The sequence below is a fragment of the Euphorbia lathyris genome, chromosome 3 (assembly GCF_963576675.1).
Source record: "Euphorbia lathyris chromosome 3, ddEupLath1.1, whole genome shotgun sequence".
Classification (NCBI taxonomy): domain Eukaryota; kingdom Viridiplantae; phylum Streptophyta; class Magnoliopsida; order Malpighiales; family Euphorbiaceae; genus Euphorbia; species Euphorbia lathyris.
The window spans coordinates 92,608,544-92,633,236 of NC_088912.1; the positions used below are offsets into that span (position 1 = coordinate 92,608,544).

General features: G+C 33.3%; 1 protein-coding gene and 1 long non-coding RNA gene across 2 annotated transcripts; one reads left to right on the plus strand and one right to left on the minus strand.

Moving 5' to 3' along the window:
* The first annotated feature begins 9,432 nt into the window (after positions 1-9,432).
* On the plus strand, positions 9,433-10,043 carry LOC136224354 (uncharacterized). The gene is made up of 2 exons (XR_010686394.1): positions 9,433-9,589; positions 9,702-10,043. It is a non-coding gene; the product is annotated as an uncharacterized lncRNA (long non-coding RNA).
* Positions 10,044-18,443: 8,400 nt separating this feature from the next.
* On the minus strand, positions 18,444-22,290 carry LOC136221650 (transcription termination factor MTERF9, chloroplastic-like). Its single transcript, XM_066009058.1, has 2 exons — positions 21,819-22,290; positions 18,444-21,620 (listed from the first exon to the last, which is right to left on the minus strand). Exons 1-2 carry the CDS (start codon positions 22,183-22,185, stop codon positions 21,007-21,009), a joined length of 981 nt encoding a protein of 326 aa, XP_065865130.1. The 5' UTR covers positions 22,186-22,290; the 3' UTR covers positions 18,444-21,006.
* Positions 22,291-24,693: the final 2,403 nt, after the last annotated feature.

A 24,693-nucleotide genomic window follows, 5' to 3' on the forward strand; every position in this document is an offset into this window, starting at 1 on the left:
ATATAAAAATTTTAGCCTACTTCCTTTTGACCATAGGATCCGTTATCGTTATTTCATATAAAGAGGGATAAGAAGAAATACCTTTCGATTATCAATCTACCCTTGCAAACGAAGTGCCCACAACTTCAAAAGGAGATGTAAACCGTTTACCAATCTGCCCCTATCCGAAACCGACCTTCCAGACCTCCGAACGACAATCCCTTCGGTGGAAACGTGGAAGAATATGTCTAGAAGCTACTGTCCAAAACTCGCGACGATCCGACGGTTCAATCTCCGAGAATTCTCGGAATAGTGAACTGACCTGATGTAGGCGAAGAAAAACGAATTTCTCCCTTTTGATTGTTTTTCTTCTTTCGTGAACACGGTGAGATTAAGTTAGAATCAACCCTTATGAGATGCAACCAAAATAGATTGCCTCTAATAAACCAACACAAGATCAAAGAGAAAGAGGGATGAATAAGATTAATCAATCGATGGAATGCCGAATGAATTCTAGTTCACGAGCTTGGGAATAGAATTCTTTTTCTCTCTCTCTTAAGCAATTTCGAAAATCACAAGTAGGGGAGAGATAGGCTTGGTTCGAAATTCATTAGGGGGAGGGGTATATATATATTAGCTTGTATCTAAACCCTAGTTAGATAGGAATAGGTTACTTAATAGGAATCCAATTCGGAAAAGGATTCGTAATTATTATCTCACTATATATCTAATATATTTAAGATAATAATAAATAACCTAATTGGATAATAATAGGAGAATATTAATCTAATTAAAACTCCTAATTAAATTATCTCTTAATTAATTTAATTCATAATCCTAATCTAATTAGGATTAATGGAATAAAATCAATCCCTCACTAATATATATAAATTTCGGCCCCTCCTTGTATTTGGGCCTTACTGGGCTCAATTGGGCTTCCATCTATTAATCATATCCATCTCTCTTTTGTTTCCAAGTCTTATGTGTGATCCATTAGGTCTTTACTACTTCTGGCCGTATGCAACTATTAAATTAATTTCTTCAAGAATTATATTTAATCCTTGCATAACGGAATGATGAACAGAGCATGTTATCGGCATGTCCGTAATCATTCCCCCAGAGTCCGTTAAGAAGACAGGTTGATTCTACCGTTAACCCTTCCGTATTAGTTAGAGTATAATTCGATCCTTTATTAACTACATCCTTGAACTGAATCTTATGACTATGGATGATGTCAAGTCACATATAGCGAGACGTTCGTTTTACTTGTACAGGTCGAGTCAACTCAAATAGATAGGTTAAGTGAAATCTGTATTTCTACTCTTAAGCTATCACCTTGCAAGGATTTAGAGTCGAGTCTTCCACAAGCGATCCTTGGACGTATCTCCCATTCGTCGGGAGTGATAAATGCTCAATCCAATGTATAACTACCCTGACATTACCTCCTGTGACACCCAACCTTTGCAGTTCACACCCCAGAGTCATCTCTGTTAAGGATCGTGGGACCACGCGATCAAAGTCTCACATTCAGTAATTCAGGATGACCAATTAACATTCCTTTGAGTCTGAGGATTATTTATACCTATTAATACCAATGAGATGAACAAGTGACAAGGACGAATCTACCCATCCTGTTATCTCAAATCGGATCCCCAATCCTAATGAACGACGTTTCATCGGATCTATGTAACTGTCCAGATATCTATATATATGAAGCTTGTGAGATCAGCTTTCTGTCGGACAGAAGACATTGTTACATACAAGTCTCAACAGTGATATATCAATCCTAAACATATCACTTGACTTGGGGTGATTTTAAGTTTATTAGTTTATTATAAAGTTTTGTCTCACTTCATGCTTGTATGAACACTTTATAATCACTTTAAACAAACTTACGGATTTCCTTTTATTAGACTTTATTTAGTACTTTAAAAGGGATTGCCTTTATATAGTTATAAAACATATATCTTATTAAAACAAATGATATAAAGAACAATTCATTTACAATAAGTTTGTATCCTGCAACAATTGTCTATAGGACACTAAACCCCAACAATATGTCTGATGATTTTACTCATTCTCGGGGCATTCATCAGGGTGACCTTATGAGCCCTTTCTTGTTCGTTATTGCTATGGAGAGGTTGATTCACCTTATACAGGAGGCTGTGATCACTGGAATATTTCATCCTGTGTCCATTAACAAGTTTTCCCCCCGGTGACGCATTTATTTTTTGCGGATGATGTGATTATTTTTGTCGAATGAAATGAGGAGAAATTGGTGTGATTATGGATATCCTCAATTGTTTTTGCTCTGCTTCAGGACAAAAACTTACCGTCCAAAAATCTCGGATGCTTTGTTCTAATAATATGGAACAGGGTTTTTGTAAAAGGCAGAGTGAATTGTCGGGCATTCCTCTTACAAAATCTTTAGGCAACTATCTTAGGATCCCTCTCCATAGTGATAGAGTGTCTAAAGCGTCTTTCAATGATGTTTTTGATAAAATTAATAGCAAGTGTGCTAGTTGGAAAGCTAAATCACTTTCTCTTGCAGGCCGTCTTACTTTGATTCAGTCAGTGAACTGTGTGGCACCTAATTCATCTTGTTTCTTGAAATGAAGTTTGCCAACCTAAAGGTATGGGTGGCCTTGGGATTAGACATGCTAAAGATAATAACAAAGTGTTGTTAATGAAACTCCTTTGGAGAATGTGGCAATCTCCGTCTGCTCTATGGGTCCAGCTCCTTTGCGGGAAGTATAGGAATGATAGGATTTTTGGGGGGCATAAAGAAAAAGTTCAGGTTTGTTCCTTTTTATGGAAAGGGGTTAATGCGGTTTTTTCTGAGTTTTGCACTAGTATTGGATGGTCGGTTGGCAATGGGATATTGATTAGTTTTTGGAATGATGCTTGGCTAGGGAAGCAGCCTTTGTTGGAGATTTGTTCTATTCCTCCGCCTCCGGAGTTTCGAAATTGGAGAATTGCAGATGTTGTGGCTGAGGATGGAGAGTGGGATTGGTCTAAGTTTGGTCTTTTTTAGCCTTGTAACTCTCCTAAGAATCTGAGGAGTTAAAGTTAGTAGCATGGAGGAGGATGGCGATACTCGCTGTTGGATGTTTACTAATAACGGTGCTTACTCTTGTAAATCTACTTTTGAGGCCTTTAATCATGATATGGATATTCCTCCTTCAAACATTTGAAAGGTTATTTGGTCCTTGAAGGTTCCTTATCATATTAGGAGTTTTCTTTGGCTATGTGCTAAGAATAGGCTCCTGACGAATGTTGAAAGAAAAAGGTGACATTTGGTGGACTCTGATGCTTGTAGTAGATGTAAAGCTCATGCGGAAACCAGCTGTCATGTTCTTAGAGATTGTGCTGGAAGTAAGACCGTGTGGATAAAAGTGTTGCCTGAATAGTGTCTTTCTGCCTTCTTTTCCTATTCGGAACAAGACTGGTTTAGGGAGAGAAGATTTTGGCTAAGCTAGAGCATGGAGCAATTCTGTTTGTTGTGGTTTGCCACCAAATTTGGCATTGGAGGAATGTAAAGGTGTTGGGAGAAGGAGCGGTTGTCATTCCTAATTTGCTGGAGTTCTTCTTCAGGAAAGTTAAATCAATTGTTGGGAGTTTTACAGTTGATAGTTTAGCAGGTACTATCCAAAGGACATCTCTTCATCTAATAGGCTGGGATAGACCTGGTGAGGGGGTGGTGAAGTTAAATACCGACGGGTTATGTAAAGAGAATGGAAGAATTGCTGCCGGTAGTGTTTTGAGAGATGTTGGAGGTGCTTGGTTGTCTGGTTTTGCTCAGAATCTGGGCTTGGGCTCTTCGTTTATTGCTGAGCTCTGGGGTATCTTTTCTGGGCTTAGGATGACAGAGGGTCTGGGGATTAGAAAGCTGCTCGTGGAGTCAGACAATCTCGAAGCAGTCAATTTAATTTCTGATAAAAGGGCTCTGTGCTTAGGGAGCCAGAATTTAGTCAAGGCAATTAGAAGGATTTGCTCCTCTTTCGATAATATCAACTTCTGCCATGTTTACAGAGAGCAGAATTGGGTGGCAGATTGGTTTGTTGCAAAAGGTCATGAGAGGGCTTTGGACGTCTCGATTTTCTCGTCTCCTCCTGATTTTCTTTTGTCTTTGCTTTCGGAAGATAATGTGGGAGTTAGCTTTCCTAGGCTAATCTCGGACTAACTTGTTGTGGTGTTTTATTTTTTCCTTTCTTTTCTTTCCCTAAAAAACACACTAACATATTACTATATTTCTATATTAAAAACAGGGTAAATTACACCCATGGCCACTGAACTTTATCCATTTTCACATTATGGCCACTAAACTTCATTTCTTCCCGGTATGGCCATTGAACTTTACATTTTTTAACACTGGTGGCCACTTAACGCGTCAAAATGATCATTGACGGCTAAAAATAAAAAATCCAAAGCGTTAATGATATTTTAAGGAACTTTAATTCTTGAAAATTTTCATTTTCGGGTCATTTACGTGTTGTTTGGTTAGGAGAGAGAAAATGAATTTTTAGTGAGAGAAAGCTCCAAAAAATGTGATTTTCGAAAATAAAAAATGTGGTTTCATGGTAAATGTCGTTCTGAACAACTTTAATTCTTGAATACTTTCATTTTAAGGTCGTTAACGATCGTTAACGGTCATTTTGAGAAGTTAGTTAAAATTGAGTGGCCATCGGTGTTAAAAAGTGTAAAATTCAGTGGTCATACCGGGAAGAAATGAAGTTGAGTGGCCATAATGTAAAAATGGGTAAAGTTTAGTGGCCATAGGTGTAATTTACCCATTAAAAACAATAAGAATTAAAAAAAGTAAAAAAAATAAAAAAGTAAAAAGTTACAGTTCCCAATATTTACTAACCAAATATTATACTATTATTTCGGTTTGGATTTGGAATTAACCTTTTATTGGTGGAATTATAATTCTTTTTAAGGAAAAGTACAAAAATAAACGTTGTGGTTACGTCCGTTTTCGATTGCAGCCTTGTGGTTTAAAAAATTACAAAATGGTATTTTGAGGTTCATTCCATTAGCAAACACATTCGAAATTGACTAACGGTGTTAAAAGTCAAAGGGAAAATATTTAATTTGGTCCTTATATTTATTTATTTTATAAATTAACACCCTTTATTATCTAATTATCACAAATAAACCCTAAAATTAAAAATAAAAATTAAAAATACCTTCTTCTCCATCTCTCTCTAATTCTTTTTCTTTCTCTCTAAAAATACAAGATCAATAAGAAATTAGAGAGATGGATACAATGGATCAATGAAGGTGAAGTTGAGTGTAATGATGACAAATGGCATGAGATTGGTGGGTGTTTTAGAATTGAAAAGCATCATTATGTTATAGTTGCAGAACTCCATATCTTCCCTGTATACAGGAAAGCAGCAAATTATTGACCTTCAAGAGCAACACCAGATAAAATATGTACAGTAAATTATTGACCTTCAAGAGCAAGGTGCTCCATGGGAGGAATTGGCATTCAAGGGCATATTGATGTTCCAACTAGAGAAAGAAAGAAAAAATAAGAAATTAGAGAGAGATGGAGAAGGTGTATTTGATTTTTTATTTTTAATTTTGGGGTTTGTTTGTGATAATTAGATAATACGGGTTGTTAATTCATAAAATAAATAAATATAAGGATTAAATTAAGTCTTTTTCCTTTGACTTTTAACACCGTTAGTCAATTTGATATGTGTTTACTAACGAAATAAACCTCAAGCTACCATTTTACAAATTTTTAAACCACATGGCTACAATCGAAAACAGGTGTAACCACAATGTTTATTTTTGTACTTTTCCCTTCTTTTTATTATAGAATTATAATTGTGGAACAAACCTTGTATTGACAAATTATACGAAACTTTTCTAAGTATTACCAAAAAAAAATGAAAAAAAATAAATTTACAGAGACTTTTAAATAACTAATGCAATTAGGTTTGGTATAGAACCAAACCGAAATAGTTTGGTTTGATTTGAATTGAACCAAATTAGAATTAGATTCGATTTAGTTTATAAAAATGACGTTGATTTGGGTACGATTTGATTTTTAAACCGAACCAGACCATACTCACTTCCTATTGAATTTCAGGAAGAGGCAAATCTTTTTGATAGGTTGAGTTTGAACCCAATCTAATTAGGTTTAACATATATTTATATTGTCCAAATCCAGTCTAATCTGTATTATGTCAGTATCCGCTTGATAAATTATTTACAAATGTTTCATTCTCTTAAATAAATTTATTAAAATATCAAATCTGATGGGTGTTTTTAAAAACTGCTTTATTTCCTATAAGTGACTAATTAAAAAATTAACAAAAACAAAATTAAAATTATAATATTCTGATATTTTAAGATTAGATTTTAATTTTCATAAATGTAAATAAAAATTAAAATATGATTTTTTTATGTAAATTCTTCAAAAAAAAAAAAATCTCAAATTAGACTCATCCATTCAACTTTATATATATATATAATAAAAATAGTTATAATAATAATATTACAACTAGATCAATTTCCTTAAAAAAATTAATTGATTAATGTATACTAATCTTATATTTGTAACTTTTAATTTTAACAAAATCAAATATAATCAACTTGTCATCTCTAAGGTTACAATTCGAGATATTAGTAATAATCAACTTGTCATTTCCAAGGTTTACATCATTTGATGTTAGGATATTTTATTCACTTTACTTTATGATTTTTTTTTTCTTTAAAAACATATCAAAAAAAAAATAAAGATATTTTAGTAAAAGAGATAATGACTAAATTTAAACCCTAATAATTTAGGGGAATTATAAATTTAGGGCTGGTTAGTTACTTGTTATTTGTTGTTTATTATTTTCTGTTACACTTTGTTGTTTGCTGTTAGAAAAAAACTGTTTTTTAAAGAACAGAAAGTCTCAGCTTTTAGCTACTTTTTAGTTATAAAAAGCAAACATGAAGTGTGTAATCAAACACCTAAACCTTTACTTTCTAAAATGAAAAGACAAAAAAGAGGTAAAAAGTAAGTAACCAAACACCTCCTTAATCTTAACATATGAATGGATATAAATTTAACCTCTAAGTAAGATCAATTTTAACCATAAGCTACCGAAAATTCAAAAAATTGGTTGACTGTTATTAAACTATAATTGTCACTTCATACCTTCCAAATATCAATTATGTCTAAGATATTTAGTGTGTTACTAACACCATTAAAAAAAACATGTTAAAATGCTAACTACTAAGTTGGACATGTATAAGTTAATCATAAAAAACAAAAATAGCTCCTAAAATATATTATTTTAGAGGAAAACTTGGAGATTCATTAAATAATAGGATCAAGATCCTTAAGCAATATAGATTCCAAGAAATTCCGAACAAACAAAGAAATTAAAGAAATTAAAGAATTAACATTGCAACAAGTACTACTAGCTAAAAAGTATGAACTACTCTATTCGCTAATCGGGGACAATATTCGTTAATCGGGACAAAAGGATAATATTACATCAGAAATAATCGAAAGTCCAAATCCCTATTGTTCTACCGAACTTGGGAACATCATTCATTAGATTATTAAGACAATACAGTCTTTGAATTTGTTTCGAATAGCACCCTTCCAAGGTTAAGCTTTGAGACCAAAAACATACTTCTGAAGAGAGTTATAACGGTCATGGAACCAATTGAACTAAAAGCTCGAGTTGATAGTTAAGACCCAATAGTAGATCTTATATTAATCTATAACACATCCCTAAATGCAAATGCCCCTTGGGCTTTCGAACCCTCGACCATTTGGTCCAAGAGGCTCCGATACCATGTCATGGAACCAATTGAACTAAAAATTCGAGTTGATAGTTAAGGCCAAATCGTAGATCTAGTATTAATCTCTAACAATAAATTCAACAGTTTTAACATTATAGTTACTTTCTTCCCATCCATTAAAATAGGTCATAAAACTCTTTTCCTCCTCTCGCAACACACCTCCCCAACCAATGCAATTTTGAGCAGTAAAAACTGAAGCATCCACGTTACAAGAAATTTGGCCAAGACTCGGTTCATCCAAGTAATCTGTGTAGCGTCAAAATGAGCCACAAGCTGGAGGTTTTTCCGTTGATGGACATGCCAATCTTCCAAGAAATGAAGACTATGTTGAACAATGACAAATGGACTCAAATGAAATTTTCCAATGGAGCCTCTAATAAAAAGAAAATTTGTTCTTGAGTCAATCTTCTCAGTCTGGATTGACTCAAGGCTCTTGATTTTTTGTTTTATGAACGGATTTGTTTAATTCTAAATCAATTGATTACCCTTAAAAAGTTAATCGTTTCTCTGTCCCTAAATAACCTATAGGATCACAACAACTTTGCTAATCCCGACCTTAAACTACACAGCTGCAAAAAAATACTCTCCAAAGCCCCGCTTCATTATTCCAATGAATATGCATACCCGTGGCCTGCCAACAGTCCATCGCATATGGTACGAGAATGTTTTTGGATTGGGTTAGAGTTGACTCATTTAACACTAACTTGATAATTAACGACACGAACATGAAACAAACTCGATAATTTCCACCTCTAATTCTGTATTGAAGAAGGAACTTTGAGGCTTTTCTGATCAGCATATATTTTAAAATAATGTCACAAAAACAGAACCAAAGCAGTGGTTTTCCTCTATTGCTAAAAAAAAGGTTGAGAGAAGAGAAATTTAGTAAAACAAGAATAGGAGCATCCATTATAACCTGTTTCCAGCTTCTTGAGAATCCATCCTGCTTACTTGATTTTGTCAGAGGAATGACAATGCTTCCGTAGTCCCTGACGAACTTCTGTCAATCCCGAAAAACCTGAACAAATGCATTACTTATTTAATTAGCCAATAGACAGCAAGCAGCTGATTCCAGGGCAACTAGAATTACTTCCTCAAAAACAAAAACCAAGTAGCTATCAGAGATCACAATGTTTTACTTGCATATTGACTGGCAATAGGGATTTCGTATTTACCAAACGCAGGAATTTTCACATGCACCTTAATTAGCAAGTGAATTTGCTTATTCACCGTTAGATCTAGGCTTATTAAATCTAAGCCTTATGATGTTTTGAATCTCCGCCTTAGGATTCTAATAAGCTTAGATCTAATGGTGAATGCATGTGATCAAGACTGAAACCAAACGTCTGCTTTTAACTGGCAAAACTGAGAAAACTACTTTTAGGATTCGAAAAAGCAATGACAAACGGGACCTAAGTAGTTGAGGAGCAATAATTATCAAACAAATTTAAGTTAAATAAGTTAATATTTTAATTTAAATTATTAGGCGGGCCATACTTAAACTATTCTAAAAAAAACTAGTGGGAGAAAGAATACAATGAATTAATGGAAGGAAATGAGGGGCAAGAATATGCTATTAGAAAGTATACTTTCCCTTTTTGTAGCATAGTTAAATGAAATGGCGACCAAGTTCAATGTACCTTAACCCTTTTTAAACCAATAATAGAACTTCCATTCCATTCTCGTATTTCTCTCCTTCCACCATCTTTCCTCTCCTTGGGATCAGATTCAGAGGTACCTTAATTCGTAATGACACAAGATACTCAAATGCTTTTTTTAGCCTTAATTTCAGGTATGTATTTTCTTGGTTGACAAGGACCAACCCTCTCTTAAATACTTGAGTTCACTGTCAGTCCATACATTATAAAAATAAAACAGTATGAAGCATTACTTGTAATTTTCAGGGCAGAAACAGCTGCAGATTGGTACAAATTTCTTTAGGGGAAGCAAATAATGATGGCATAATTTATTTACTAATTATGATTTATGGTCCATCAAAGATTTTTCATTTCCTGCATATCTTCTTCTTCTTCTGATACAGAAAGAGTTCCCCCTACAAAACTTCATTTCCAGTTTTCTTTCCATTTCCCCCCTCATATCTATGGATACATTTCAATGTAATATCCATTAATTTCTATGTTTTCTACTATATATAGATTCATCCTTTCTGTTCTCTGTTTCTCTGCTGTAACTTGTTGTATATATAGCAGCAATTGTAACAAGATTATCCATTCTGATTCTATCAAGATTTAAGCTTTTCTTTTATACATATCCTTTATAATCTCAAATTCAACCAATCAATTTCTCTATGGATAAGGTTGTTGTGGAAGTTCAATTTTACTCTCATAATACAAAATACTCTAATTGAACAAAGAGGCATTTTGGAAACCCAAAACTTTTGTATCAAACAATCACAGGACAGGGTATTGAGCAAACCATAGAATAGAAAGCAAATCACAAGCCTCTCAACCAATGCCATTTACTCGCAATAAACAACTAATAATCCGATGTGCTCCATTGAATTCAATACTTACTAAAGGTATAAGTATGCAAGGGAGAGTTTTAAATCAGTCCCCAAAATATATCTATTGAATTCAATACTTACTAATTGTATTTGAAAGACAAATTAGCTGACCAAAACCATAATTACTGACATTAAGACTACTTCTGATTATCCATACAACTATTAACCAATTTTAATTGCAAAGAAAAACTTATTTCTTCTGAATCGAGCACCAAGCTTTTGGCTTCCTTGATACCAAGATAAAACTCCAACAAACCACGGACCTCATCTATGAACTGATCAATAGATTTGTCCCTAAAATTCTTCTCACCCATCTTTATGAACCCCCACCCCTTGATACCATTTATCTCAAAACACGATAACTCGGACCAACTCTTTTTCAATCGAATACCCAAGTAGATTGGGACCTACAATTATAGTTTGAGGCTCCAACTTCATAGTATTGAAGTAGAAGTTCAATTTCTTCCTAATGTTCTCCTCTGAGTAAGCTAAACATTGTGGAAATTGCTTGAAAGCTTTTAGAATATTTTCCTCACCAAATCCCATACTCTCCATCACCTCAATTTCTCCTTCCAAGTTGACTCACTCATTTGTACCATCACTCTAAAAGCATGTATAAACATTGTATCACTAGTTTCAAGCCCATATATTTAACATAGTTCACAGCACTAATCAACTGTCCAGAACTTTGGAATATAGATTTTGGCTGAAAAGTAAGGAACCTCTGCACAACATGAGTAGGCAGTCCTCCCTCTTTCATTAAAACATCAACATTTTGTTGCAATCGAATCTTCGAATTGTTCCTCAATAACCATGGTGCGCGCTTAACAGCCACAAGAAATTTCTCATCACTATCTAAAAACAACCTCAAGAACTGGATAGACGGTTTCATTGGAGAAGCTAAACAGTCTCGGGCAATAGACGGATTAGATAAAATGATATGGGGAAGTAGCTCACCTTCAAAGCCAATTTTATTTTGAGAACATAATTTTACGGATTTTCACATTAGAGGTATACCTACATTTTTTTTCAAAAACGTTAGGAATAAGTTTAGACTAAGTTGCACAATTGCTTTTGAAAAGTGCAAAATCATAATTGATTCACAAAATGGTACATGTAATGAACATTTTCTTCTTTTTCATTCCATAAGAAAACCAAAACACCTTACATCCTTGAAATTTCAGGAAGTTCTATTTATGACGAATATGAAACAGAAATGGGAAAGCTAGAGATATAAGTGAACAACTGACTTTTCTGAACAAAAACAGAAAACTAGAGATATATTATTAAGCCTTCTAACCTTTTATGTACTAAACCCTCCAAAACTCCCCTTCCAATCAACCCTTAACATTCAGCATTGTCAAACACCTAATCCCAGAATTACTTAGTGAAGAACCAAGTATCACGTTCAACAGTAAATTTGAAGTGCAAGAAAAAGCAAAAGGAGTTCAACAGTAAATTTGACACTCTCTGGGGAGCAAAATCAAAATTCATTCACAAATTGTAACAAGTAACCAAACCTCTTTCTAGTTCTCAGATGCCAACATGAATTTGACTTCAACCTATATTTAGTTTGTTACACACACACTATTTCTCTGCTGTAACTTGTTATATATATAGCAGCAATTGTAACAACATTATTCATTCTGATTCTATCAACATTATTCATAGATCTATTGCTTTTAAGTGTAAGATATTAGCTGATTTTCCAAAATAACCATCACCAGTCATTTCCCAATCCTACCCAGATACCTTATATCTAATATGGAAAGAGGTGTTATCTAATATGAAACTGGAACAATGAAACCCTAAAACAAAAAACAACTAATAACATTTGAAACGGTCATCCTAGGGAGACCTTTCTCTCCATAAGAAGTAAATCTTGGATGCATACACTACACTCCTGATTACTCAACTAAGGTACAAGTATGCAAGGAAAACTTACTTCTTCTGAATCGAGCACCAAGCTTTTGGCAACTCCAACAAACCAGGGACTTCATCTATGAACTGATCAATGATGAGATTTAAGAAGTTGAAGTACAGATTGCGGGTTTTGTGGAGTCTTCTCGGTGAGCTGAAACTTGTTGGAGACAGATAGATCCGATTTTAATGAAAGCGGAATTCAAGAGTAATCGTCAATCTGTACTTCAATTCCTTAAAGCTCATCATTTCAGCGACAGTCACATGGCCCAATTGATCGTGAAACGCCGTCAAGTTCTCAATTGCAGAATTCACGACAATCTCAAACAGTATGTTCAGTTCTTAGATACTGATGAGAGATTTCTAATGGTTGTCAGGCGTGCACACCTGTTCCGGGTTCAACATGAAAATTCTTTGTCTTGGCCCAACCCAGCCCATACCTTCCAAAAGTCGGGCTCAGGCCGGGTTCAGCCCAATCACAAAACCGAAATCACATATTCAACCCAGCCCCTCCAAACATTTTCGTGATTTATATAATAATTTTCATTAATTATAATTTAGGTCGGGTCAGAGTATACAGTCGGTTCGGGCTAGGCATGTGTCAGAACTTATACAAGCTTGGATCGGATTGGACCAACTACTCAGAATGTATGTCCAATCTCAATACTTAAATAACAGGTCTAGAGGGGTTGGACTGGTCAACAGGCCAATGAACAGGTTTTCGTATACCATAGTTACTAATGACGTCTAAATTTTATTCCGTTCACACTTTAATACCTGAAATTCACTTTGTTGCAAAGATATACCTGAAGTAAGGATAATTGGACAATTTAGTATAATACTCCGGTAAGCAACCTAGATCTCTTCACCCATACTCCATGTTACTTACCACTAAGCCAATTGTTTTTTTTGTTTATAAAATCGCGCGCTGCTTAATATACAACGGTCCTTTTAGCTTCCATTGTTTAGTATTTGACGATGCACTTGTTAATATCGATTAAATATGCATAATAATGAATTATGAATAGAAAAAAAGTGCATAATAATGCATTATTAATAATAAAAAAAAGAAATGTGCATAATAACGAATTATTAATAGAAAAAAAATCCAAGAATATGCTCTAATTTCTTATTTATTTAATTCCTTTATATTTTTATAATTTATGTTATATAAGAAAATATATTTTTTAAAACATACGTTATAACATATATTTTAACTTTTAAAACACGAACTATGAAGTTTATAACGTACGACATATTTTTTAGAACATACGTTATCATGTTATGTTTTTTCGAACATGAATTATAAATTATATTATAGAACAAATGAAAAAATGATCCAGATATCTACTGATTTTTTAGAACATTATACTTAATTTTTAGAACATAAACTATATATTTTTTAAAACATACGTTATAACATATATTTTAACTTTTAAAACACGAACTATTAAGTTAGAACGTACGACATATTTTTTAGAACATACGTTATGTTTTTTAGAACACGTGCTATGTTTTTTCGAACATGAGTTATAAATTATATTATAGAACAAGTGAAAAAACGATCCAGATATCTACTGTTTTTTTTTAGAAAATTATACTTAATTTTTGGAACACAAACTATAAACTTTAGAACATATGTTATGTTTTTTTAGAACATACGTTATGTTATTTAGAATGTGTTTTTTTTTTAACAAAAAAATGGCCCATATATTTACTATTTTTTAAAACATTATCTTAATTTTTAGAACACAAATTATAAAGTTTAGAACATTTGTAACAATATTTAGAACATCGTCCTTAACAATTTAAAACATAAATTACAAAAATATAGAGAAATTAAATAAATAAGAAATTATAGCATGTTCTTGGTTTTTTTTTCTATTAATAATTAATTATTATGCACATTTTTTTTCTATTAATAATTATTATGCGAATTTAATCAATATTAATAAGTGCATGCATCAAATATTAAACAATAGAAGCTACAAGGGCATTGGTATATGAATCAGCGCGCGGCAGAATATATAAGGGAAGCAAATGACTCAGTGGTAAGCAGTGAGGAGGTCAGGGTTCGAACCCCAGCAACATCAGCGTTTTTTTATTAAATTTTACACTCAAAACTACGTAGTTTTGGGTGGTTCTCATCTAGGGGAGGGTTCTCACTTGATCCCTCCCCTATATATATAATCATTAAATAAATTATAAAAGTATAAAATTTAATTTAATACAAAAATTAATAAAAATAATTTAAATAACTAAATAAAAATTAAAAATAAAATTTATCGAAGAGAGTAAATTTTATTCTTTTGTCGTAGGATTTAAAACAATCGAAATAATGTTGAAGAAAAAATTTATTTATGAAAATAAGCAGTATAATTTGGATGAAGAGTTCCAATAGACTAACAATCGATTAAAAAAAAATTACTCTTTTATAAACCTAATTGTCTAGTTTGAAGTAAAATGTTAAAAGTAGCTCTGAAAAGCTCAAAAAATATTATAAAATGATTGATCACATTTAAAATAAGGATAAGTATAAAAAAAAAACCGTAGTTTCATTGATTTGTAAGTAGTGAAGTGCAATATTTTGTTCTTGTTATAGTATATAAGGAATTTAGCTAATAGTGTTAGTATTTGATAATGTAACCTGTTCACTTGTTCACTTTTCTTACGTACACAATGAAATATTTATTTTCTTATGACATGGTAGGGATGTGGCAGATGATTAATAATTTTTTTTGCTAACTTTATAAAACAGATTCCTTTTTCGCATAAAAAATACCATAATTTTCTATTTACAAATCGATGAAATCACATGGATTTTGTTTGTATTCTTTACTTTAAAATATGCATTTATTAAATATAAATTTTTGTACCAATTTTCTATTTAGAATGAAAAAAGGAAAAAAAAAAGGCTTAATACATCATTTGCCTTCTGAATTTGTTCAAAATGGTTGATTGACCCCCTGAACTTTCAAAGTATCTCGATAGCTCTCTGAACTTGCATAAAATATTTACTTAGCCCCTTGAACTTGCGTAAAACGTAATCAATTGATCACTCGGTTGCAAAAAAGTAAGTTAAATGCGGAAGATGTATTCCACATGTCTTAAAATGTTATTACATAATTTAATAATAGAGTAAAAATGAAGTTATTACTTGCTCAACTATGAACCATGTATTCGCTAATATTACAACCGCAATACTCCGATTTTGATTGTTTTACTTTTTTTAAGACGCGTGCAATACATTTTCCGTATTTAACTTACTTTTTTGCAACCGAGTGATCAATTGATTACGTTTTACGCAAGTTCATGAGGCTAACTGGACATTTTATGTAAGTTCAGGGAGCTATCGAGATACTTTGAAAGTTCAGAGGGCCAATCAACCATTTTGAACAAGTTCAAGGAGCAAATGATGTATTAAGCTAAAAAAAATTAAAGAATTTATTAATCCCTTTATTATTACTATCAGATTTGTCAATACATACATATTCTTTAGTTCATTCATGTCTTTTTGTATATCAAACTATAAATTTATTTTTTATTTTTTAGGGAATTAAAAAAGCCTTATGGTTTTGTATTTGGTACTTTGAAATGATAACTATGGTTTTCTAAATTTCTATGTTAGCAAAGCAAATGATTTTTTTAGTTAGAGATTTTCTTTTTGAATTGATATTCTCTTATTGTAATTTATTTGTAAATAAAAGAAAATAATAGTGCACAAGAAGAAATAATTCAAAATGATAATAAAGATAAAACTCGTTTTCGGTTCCTGATCAATAAATGTTTTAATAAAATTGACGAGTTGAAATAATGTGGATTATATACTGAAATTGCAAAATAGCATACTTAAATTTAAAAAAGTGATTAAAGACAATCATAAATTTTTTTAACAATATTATTAAATAAATCTTTCATTAACATTGAAAACCACATTAACCATTTTATTGAATTTTTCACAGTCCTTAAAGTATCAAGCACGAGACCACAAATTTTCTTTTGAATTTTCCATTTTTTATTGACAAATGTGCAACACCATGTTACAAAATACAAAAATTCGCAAAGAAACGTCCGGAAGATCTTGCTCAATGATTATCCTCATTGAGGATATGCAACCCAACAAAAAGAGTACATGTAAAACAAGTTAATCAATCTGAGCACCATCTCGATGAGATCTACAATGGCTGTCCTAAGAGAAACAACCTTGTTAGGACTAATATTGAGTCTTGTAATTAGAATTAATATTATATATATCACATCAAAATACCATATTGATAACCGTTAACTGTAAATAACTGAAAAAATAATCACAAATAGAATGACAATGCTTCTCCAGTTCTTATGCTCAAACCAACATAGACACTCTTCCTTCAACTAAAGCATCAATTGCATGATATTTATTCAAAGTTGAATCGACTATTGATTATAATGAGCTTGATATGCGGAATGAAAAATTAGACATTCAATCACAAGAACCAAAAATATACGGGGTTCGACTAATTTTGCCTACAATCATAGATGAGTAGGAACACATAATTCATTAGTAATTGGCAAATGGATATTGCTATATACCGCACCGAAGTTCCTTATCACAGCATCCACTAGACCATTTTACCCTTGGCATAATTTTTTTTTGTCAAAATTAGGAAAAAAAATATTGAGAGAAAATTCAAAATTTAGTCTAAACGGATGCGGCATACCATTCCCACCATGGCGGGAACGGATGCCGCATCCGTTTAGGCTAAATTTTGAAATATGCAAAATCGTAAAAAATTTTGTGACGAAAAATGTTCAATCGTCATGAAAAATATGTATTATTTTCATGAGTTCTTTGATAAAAAGATATAAATCTTAATGTTTTCGACTCGTAATCATCAATTTTCGGGGTTCGAATTGTCACACATCAATTATTTTCATAATTTCAATTAATATTGTTCGGGTTTATGATTTTGAAGAGAGAATTTTCAGTTTTTGATCAAAATTATGAGAAGGGCAAAAAAGTCCAAAAGTAACAGTGAAAAGGAATTTAATAGCGGTATTTAGCAGCTCACTTGCATTTCATAGAAGTTCATTGATATCTTCTTTTTATAAAGCAAATCGACTGCTGGGCTTAGAGGATCCAGAAAACAATCTCTTGGAGCTTGAACCTCCACCACCTGGAGATTGGGAAGATGGAGTCCCGTGGCAACATGAAGATAATTGGTTTCGCCCGGGTCTCCTCCCTCTAGAATATATATATTCTATATATTATATAGAATCGAATATATAGAATATTATGATAAATAAGTAAATAAGAGGCAAAATATGACATTATTATGATAGAATCGATATATATAATATTAGGATAAATAAGAGGTAAAATATGAAATTGTAATTTATAAAATAAATTGTAATTTCTGAATTTGGAAAATTATCTTGTCTATTTTTTTTTTTTGATAAACAAAAATTATCAAAGATATACTTATTGGGCTCTATGTATTAACAAGCGGAAATCGTCGAGGTATTTGTGAAAATAGGTATAATCCATGTAATCGCAGAAATTCTCAAAATGAAAGAATTGACGACAATAACCAAAAATATACAAAAGAACCCTTTTTTTCTAATTCTTATGGTGCAATTGCCAGAAATAAATTTAAGGACCAGATTGATTGTATTATTTATTTTGATATATTTGTAGAATAGATCGGATCAAAATAAAACCAAATCTATCGACGTTCCAAAATTCGAGCAATGAAATTCTATCTGTTATAATACTAAAACTCCAAAAGTACTTCGAGTAAGCACATTTTATCTTTAAGGCAAGTCTCATAATTAAGAACGTGATAAAAAGAACCCATATTGCTTGATATGTTATACTGAAAAAGGATTTTTTTATAGATATCATTTTGCAATATTTTCAAAAAAAGTGAAATCTCACAGGTAATATTTGTAATTTATCAATAATCAAGATTGTAAAAGACACTAAAAGCTAGTCGAGCGGACAATGCCCTTAAAGATTAGTCGGAAGGATTACAAAAAAAAAAAAGATTAGTCGGAAATTACTCGAACTTGTATTTTTACATTTTTTATTTGCTAATCAACAAATTGTTATATAAATTCAATTAATATATATATATACAATCTAAGAACAATAATAATAATAAATTATTTAATATAAACGAACATGTATATTTTTAGAACATATATATTTAAAAATGCGCAAACATCGACATTTCAACAAAAATAACATTGAAACAACTCAAACAAATAAAATATAATGTTTACAAGTAATATAATTCACCAAAAGCTGTGAAACAATGTTCATAAAATCTTAAACTATATAATGAAAGATAACGCAATTAAACCAAAATATCTAAAATAATAAACACAATTCACGAATAATCATACGTCAGTGTTCAAAAGTTAATAAAGGAAAAAAAAAAAACGATTTTGTTCATCGTTGCTTAGTCGACGCCCAGGTGGCTAAAAATAGCCTATGGACAAAAAACCCGCTCAGAGAGATTAATCTTAGAAAATCGGGACGGATTCTCGATTTCGAACACCTAAATGGTCTAAGTAGCCTTGTTTTTGTACAGTGTCAATAGTTCCAACGCTACTGGTAGTTCGTTGCCTTCTATTAACAACAAAAATATATTGTTATATGTAAAAAAATAGTTGTTAACATTTTTTAATCTATCTTCTCTTATCGATAACTAAATGTTACAACGTGCAAAAAGAAAAAACAAATTATATACGCATGTTGTAAAATTAATACTCCCAGCTGAGCAGTCGAGACTTTTACCTAAACCAAAAGGCAAAAACACAAGGAGACAGAGGATGCTAGGGCACCCATGACCATCGAAAACTGCCCCTTATAAGGATGATTAAGCGTGATTTCGCCCCACTCCCCCGTCTTCTATGGGGCAGATGAAGGACTGTTTGATATAGGTATGGGCTTATTTTTTGCACTTCAAACATAAAAAAAACCCGACTCCACTACTACGAAGGCCAAAAGTTACCCCACATTGCAAACTTTGAGAACATATTTGATCGATTCTTACATTAGATGTATACCTACATTTTCCCAAAAACGTTAGAAATAAATTTAGACTAAGTTGCACACTTGCTTTTGAATATATACCATGATGTTATCCGAGGAGACTTTGAAAAGTGCAAAATCACAATTGATTCACAAATTGGTACAAGTAATGAACATTGTCTTCTTTTCATTTCATAATGTCAGCTATTAATATGAAGTGGACTTTTAACTATCAGCTTAAACTTTTAACTAAAACGGTTCCATGACATGGTATCAGAGTCAGTGTGACCAATGCTTTTGTGTATGGGTGTGTGTAAGCTATTAATATGAAGTGGACCTTTAACTATCAGCTTGAGCTTTTAGCTAAAACGGTTCCATGACACATAAGAACACCAAAACACCTTACATCCTTGAAATTTCAGGAAGTTCTATTTATGACGGAAATGGAACTAATTTCAACAAAAACAGGAAAGTATAAGTGAACAACTGACTTTTCTGAACAAAAACAGAAAAGTAGAGATATATTAAGCCTTCTAACCCTCCAAAACTCCTCCCCTTAATATTCAGCATTGTCAAACACCTAATCCCAGAATTACTTCGTCAAGAACCCAAGTATCACGTTCAACAGTAAATTTGACACTTTCTGGAAATGAATTCATTCACAAATTGTAACAAGTAATCAAACCTCTTTCTAGTTCTCAAACTTCAACCTATATTTAATTTGTTGATAAGCACACTCTGTTTGTTTCTCTGATGTAACTTGTATATATAGCAGCAATTATTCATTCTGATTCTATCAAGATTTAAGCTTTTCTTTTATAATCAAAATCATTGTATTTTTTGGTGTCCAAATCTAATTCTGATTATTCAACACATATTTATATTGGAAGAAGCAAATTCTTGACATTGTCCTACTCTGGCTTCCATCGATAAGAGGATATTATCTCCTAATATCTATATAATCATATGGAACATAGCAATTATCTCCTATTATCTCCTAATATCTATATAATCTATATATCTATAAAAAAAAAGGGCGGCCCGGTCGCATTACGCGTCCCCGCTGAGCGAGGGTCCGGGGAGGGGTCCCACCACAAGGGTGTATTGGGGGCAAGAGGCCGCTCCTAAGACTCGAACCCGTGACCTCAGGTCACACGGCAACAACATATAATCTATATATCTATATATGTAAAAAACACCAAGTCCGAAATTGTCACCCCCTAGTCTCTCCATACTAGATTTTGTGAGTAGTGCATATACTAGAATTGTAATAGTTATTTAAAGAGAAAGATACAGAATGAGTTGTCTGCCTTTTCTAACAAGCAGGGCAAGTGAGAGAGACTTTAAAACGAAGACATAGCAATTCTAATATCTAATATGGAAAGAGGTGTTCATACCATCATTCTGCACTTTGCCACATTACACAGTCAATGACCTCAAATAGGTTTTTCATTTGGTTAGAAAATAAAAAAAAATCAACACCTAATATCTAATAACATCATTCTGTACTTTTCCAGATTTCATACTCAATGAAACTGACACACACCTCAAATAGGTTTTTCTTTTGGTTAGAAACTCATAAATCAACTAATATCTAATAACCACATTACACTAAGCTAGGGAGAGTTTCAAATCAGTTCCCAAAATAATATCCATTGAATTCAATACTAATATCATCTGAAAGACAAATTAGCCCACCAAAACCATAATTAGTAAAGTTAATAAGACTATCCAAAGAACTATTTACCTATTTTAATTGCAGCAGAAAACTTACTTCTTCTCCATCGAGCATCGAGCTTTTGCCTTCCTTGATACCAAGATAGAACTCCAACAAACCAGGGACTTCATCTTTGAATTGATCAATATATTTGTCACAGAAATTCTTCTCACCTATCACTAAGATCCACAGCTTGATCCCTTCTATCAGCTTCTTTGACTCCAAAACCTTCAAAACATGATACCTTGGACGAACTCTTTTTTCAATTGAATACCCAAGTAGTGCGGGATTTACAATTATAGTTTGAGGCTCCAACTTCATAGTATTAAAGTAGAAATGCAAAGTCTTCCTAATGTTGTCCTCAGAGCAAGCTAAACATTGTGGAAATCGCTTGAAAGCTTTTAGAATATCGTCCTCACTAAATCCCATATTCTTCATCACCTTGATTTTCTTCTTCCAAGTTGACTCACTCATTAGTATCATCACTCTAAAAGCATGTATGAACATTTTATCAGCAGTTTCAAAGCCCAGATTTTTAACAAAATTCACAGCATTAATCAACTTTTCAGGATTCTGGAATATAGACCTTGGCTGCAAAATTAGGAACCTCTCCACAACATGAGCAGGCACTCCTCCCTCTTTCACTAAAACATCAACATTTTGTTTCAATAGAATCTTCACATTATTACACAATAACCATGGTCCACGCTTAACAACAGTTAGAAATTTCTCATGACTATCTAAAAACAACCTCAAGCACTGGACAGACGGTTTGATTTGAGAAACTAAGGAGGCCCTCGTAATATTCGGATTAGACAAAATGATATGGGGAAGTAGCTCACCTTCAAAGCCAATTTTGACGAGGTACTCAAATTTGGGTTTGAGATTGTCATGAATTCTGCAATTGAGAACTTGAGGGCGTTTAACGATCAATTGGGCGACATGGGTGTCGCTGAAATGATGAGATTTAAAGAGTTCAAGTACAGCTTGAGGGATTTGTGGAGTCTTGTGATTGAGCTGAAACTTCTTGGAGACAGATAGAGCTGATTTCAACGAAAGGCCGCATGAATTGATGAGGAAATCAACAGTAAACGATGGTGAAGAAGTTGCAGTGGTGGTAGGAACGGAAGAAATAGTTGCAGAAGAATGAAGAAAACGTAATCGAATGTAAGGATGGAACATGACATTTCTAATGAAATTAGTAGCCATTGTTGGAAATTAATGAGAATTCACCTGAATGAGAATCGTATGGAATCCATAAATTAGGTCTCAGCTATTCTCCTATCCTATTCAATTTCAGAAAGGGGAAATTGTATTGCGAGTCTAATTGAGGAGATTATTCGGAGAAGTGTAGATTTAATTTAAATTTAAATTTGCAGTAAATTTTTTTTTTTTAATGAACAAATTTGTAGTAGATTCATTCGGAGAAGTGTAGGCCTTATTTAAATTTTCGGTCGAGTTTAGGAGTTGAAAAGATCGATTTGACGATTCTAATGTTGAAAATCACAAGTCCAATTCTAATTTCGTTTTAGTTTTTAATTTTTATCTCTCATAATCAAGGAATTCTTATTTTTATTTGTCCATGTCAACAAGCCGAGTCGCTCTAACGATTTATGCAGTCCAAACTCGATAAAAAAAGTTAAATAAGGGTCCAATCCAGAATAGAATCAATGATTAAGGGCTCAATGTGAAAAATAAATGATCAATGCTTAATCCTTAAAACAGCCAAAGTTCAAAGGCTTAATTATGCTTTTTGCCATTAATAAAACATAATTAATATTTTCACATAAAAATAATAAACACTATACTCATTTGGTAATTTTGCAGAAAATGTATTATCTTAAATGTAATTTTACTCCAAATTTTCAGTTCCATGCAATAGGATGAAGGAGGAAGAGAGTGCAAGTGAAAGAAATAGAAAATAGAGTGACTGTTATAAGAAAAAAAGCTCTGATTTTAATAAAGTTCGAAAAGTCGCATATGCATTATTTTTTTTTAAAGCAATAAACTTGTGTCTTATGGCACATGTTCGATTTGCCGATTATTTATTAAGTCTTTCAAATAAATTTATGGATTAATTAAAACTGTATTTTATTTTTTATTGTTTTGGTAGAAAAGGAAAGGAAAGCAAAGCAAAACAAGCAACTATACCGGGATTAGCCTAGGAAAGCTAACCACAATCCTATCCTCTAAAAGAAGAGGAGAAAGAGCGATAGGGGGAACGGTAAGGGTAGAAACACCTAACACCCCCTCATGGCCTGCCGCTGCCAAGTGATCTGCAACACGGTTCTGCTCTCGGAAAATGTGGCTGAACTCAAGGATATCAAATGAGGGGCTAAGCCTCTTAATAGCTTTAATAAGGTTGCGGCTATGAAGACCCATGGCATGACTATCCAAAATCATATTGATGGCCTCCAAGTTATCAGACTCCACAGAAAGCCTCTTAACACCCAGCTTAATCGCCAGCTGGATCCCAGAGAGAATGCCCCAGAGCTCCGCAGAGAAGGAAGAACCCAAACCCAAATTCTGGGTAAACCCAGAAAGCCAGGCGCCTCACGCATCCCTAAGAACACCTCCGGCAGCAATCTTACCATTACTGAGACAGGAACCATCAGTATTCAGCTTCACAGCCCCCTCTCTCGGCCTGCTCCAGCTCACGAGGTGGACATCACTACTCGGGGAAGATCTGGCAAGGGACTCACCTTTGAAACTATCAATAATAGAGGAGAGTTTCTCCAAGAAGAACTCAGCTAAGTTGGGCAAAAGCACAGCTTTATTATCAAAAATCTCATCGTTCCTCCATTTCCACACTTGATGACAGATAATGGCAAAGAAAATGTCCCCATGCTCCATATAAGACAATAACTTCCCCCTAATACCATCTGAGAACCAGTCGTTCACAGAATGGGACATGAAGGAAGAGAAAGTATGATGAGGGAGAATTTTCTTCCAAACCTCTTCACTCTTAGGGCAATCCCTAAGAGTGTGGCACAACGATTCAACATGGCCTCTACATCTACCGCAAGCTCTAGAGGTCGCCAAATGCCTTCTGTATCTATCTGAGTTAGTAAGTAATCTGTCTTTAACGCCCAGCCACAGGAAGCTCCTCATGCGGTAGGGGATTTTAAGGGACCAAATGGTCTTCCAAATATCCGAGAGATTATCAGTCCTGTTAAGGGAAAACGCTTCAAAGGCAGATTTGCAAGAATAGACTCCATTGTTACACACATCCACTAAAGGTTTATCCCCAATCCAGGTATCAAACCAGAAGCTTATGGACTTACCATTACCCACATCCAGACCAACCCCTGAGCAAAACTCAGCAAAAACGGCGCTAAGCCCTTTCCAGAGGAAGGAACATTTGATAACTTTCTCTTTCGGGCCCCCAAAGATCTTATCTTTTCGATACTTACCACAAAGAAGGCGAACCTAGAGAGAGGAGGGGCATTGCCACATACGCCAAAGGAGTTTCATTAATAAAACTTTATTATTATCCTTAGCTCTCCTAATGCCCAAACCCCCTGAATCTTTGGGCTGACAAACCTCACTCCAAGGCACCAGGTGGATCTTTCTTCCCTCCGCAGTTTCCCCCCACAGGAACCTTCGGTTAATCTTATCAAGATCATTAAGCACAGGATTCGAAAGCTGACAAGCCTGCATGATGTGGTTGGGAGCAGCGAAATTCACAGATTGAATTAAAGTCAGACGGCCAGCGAG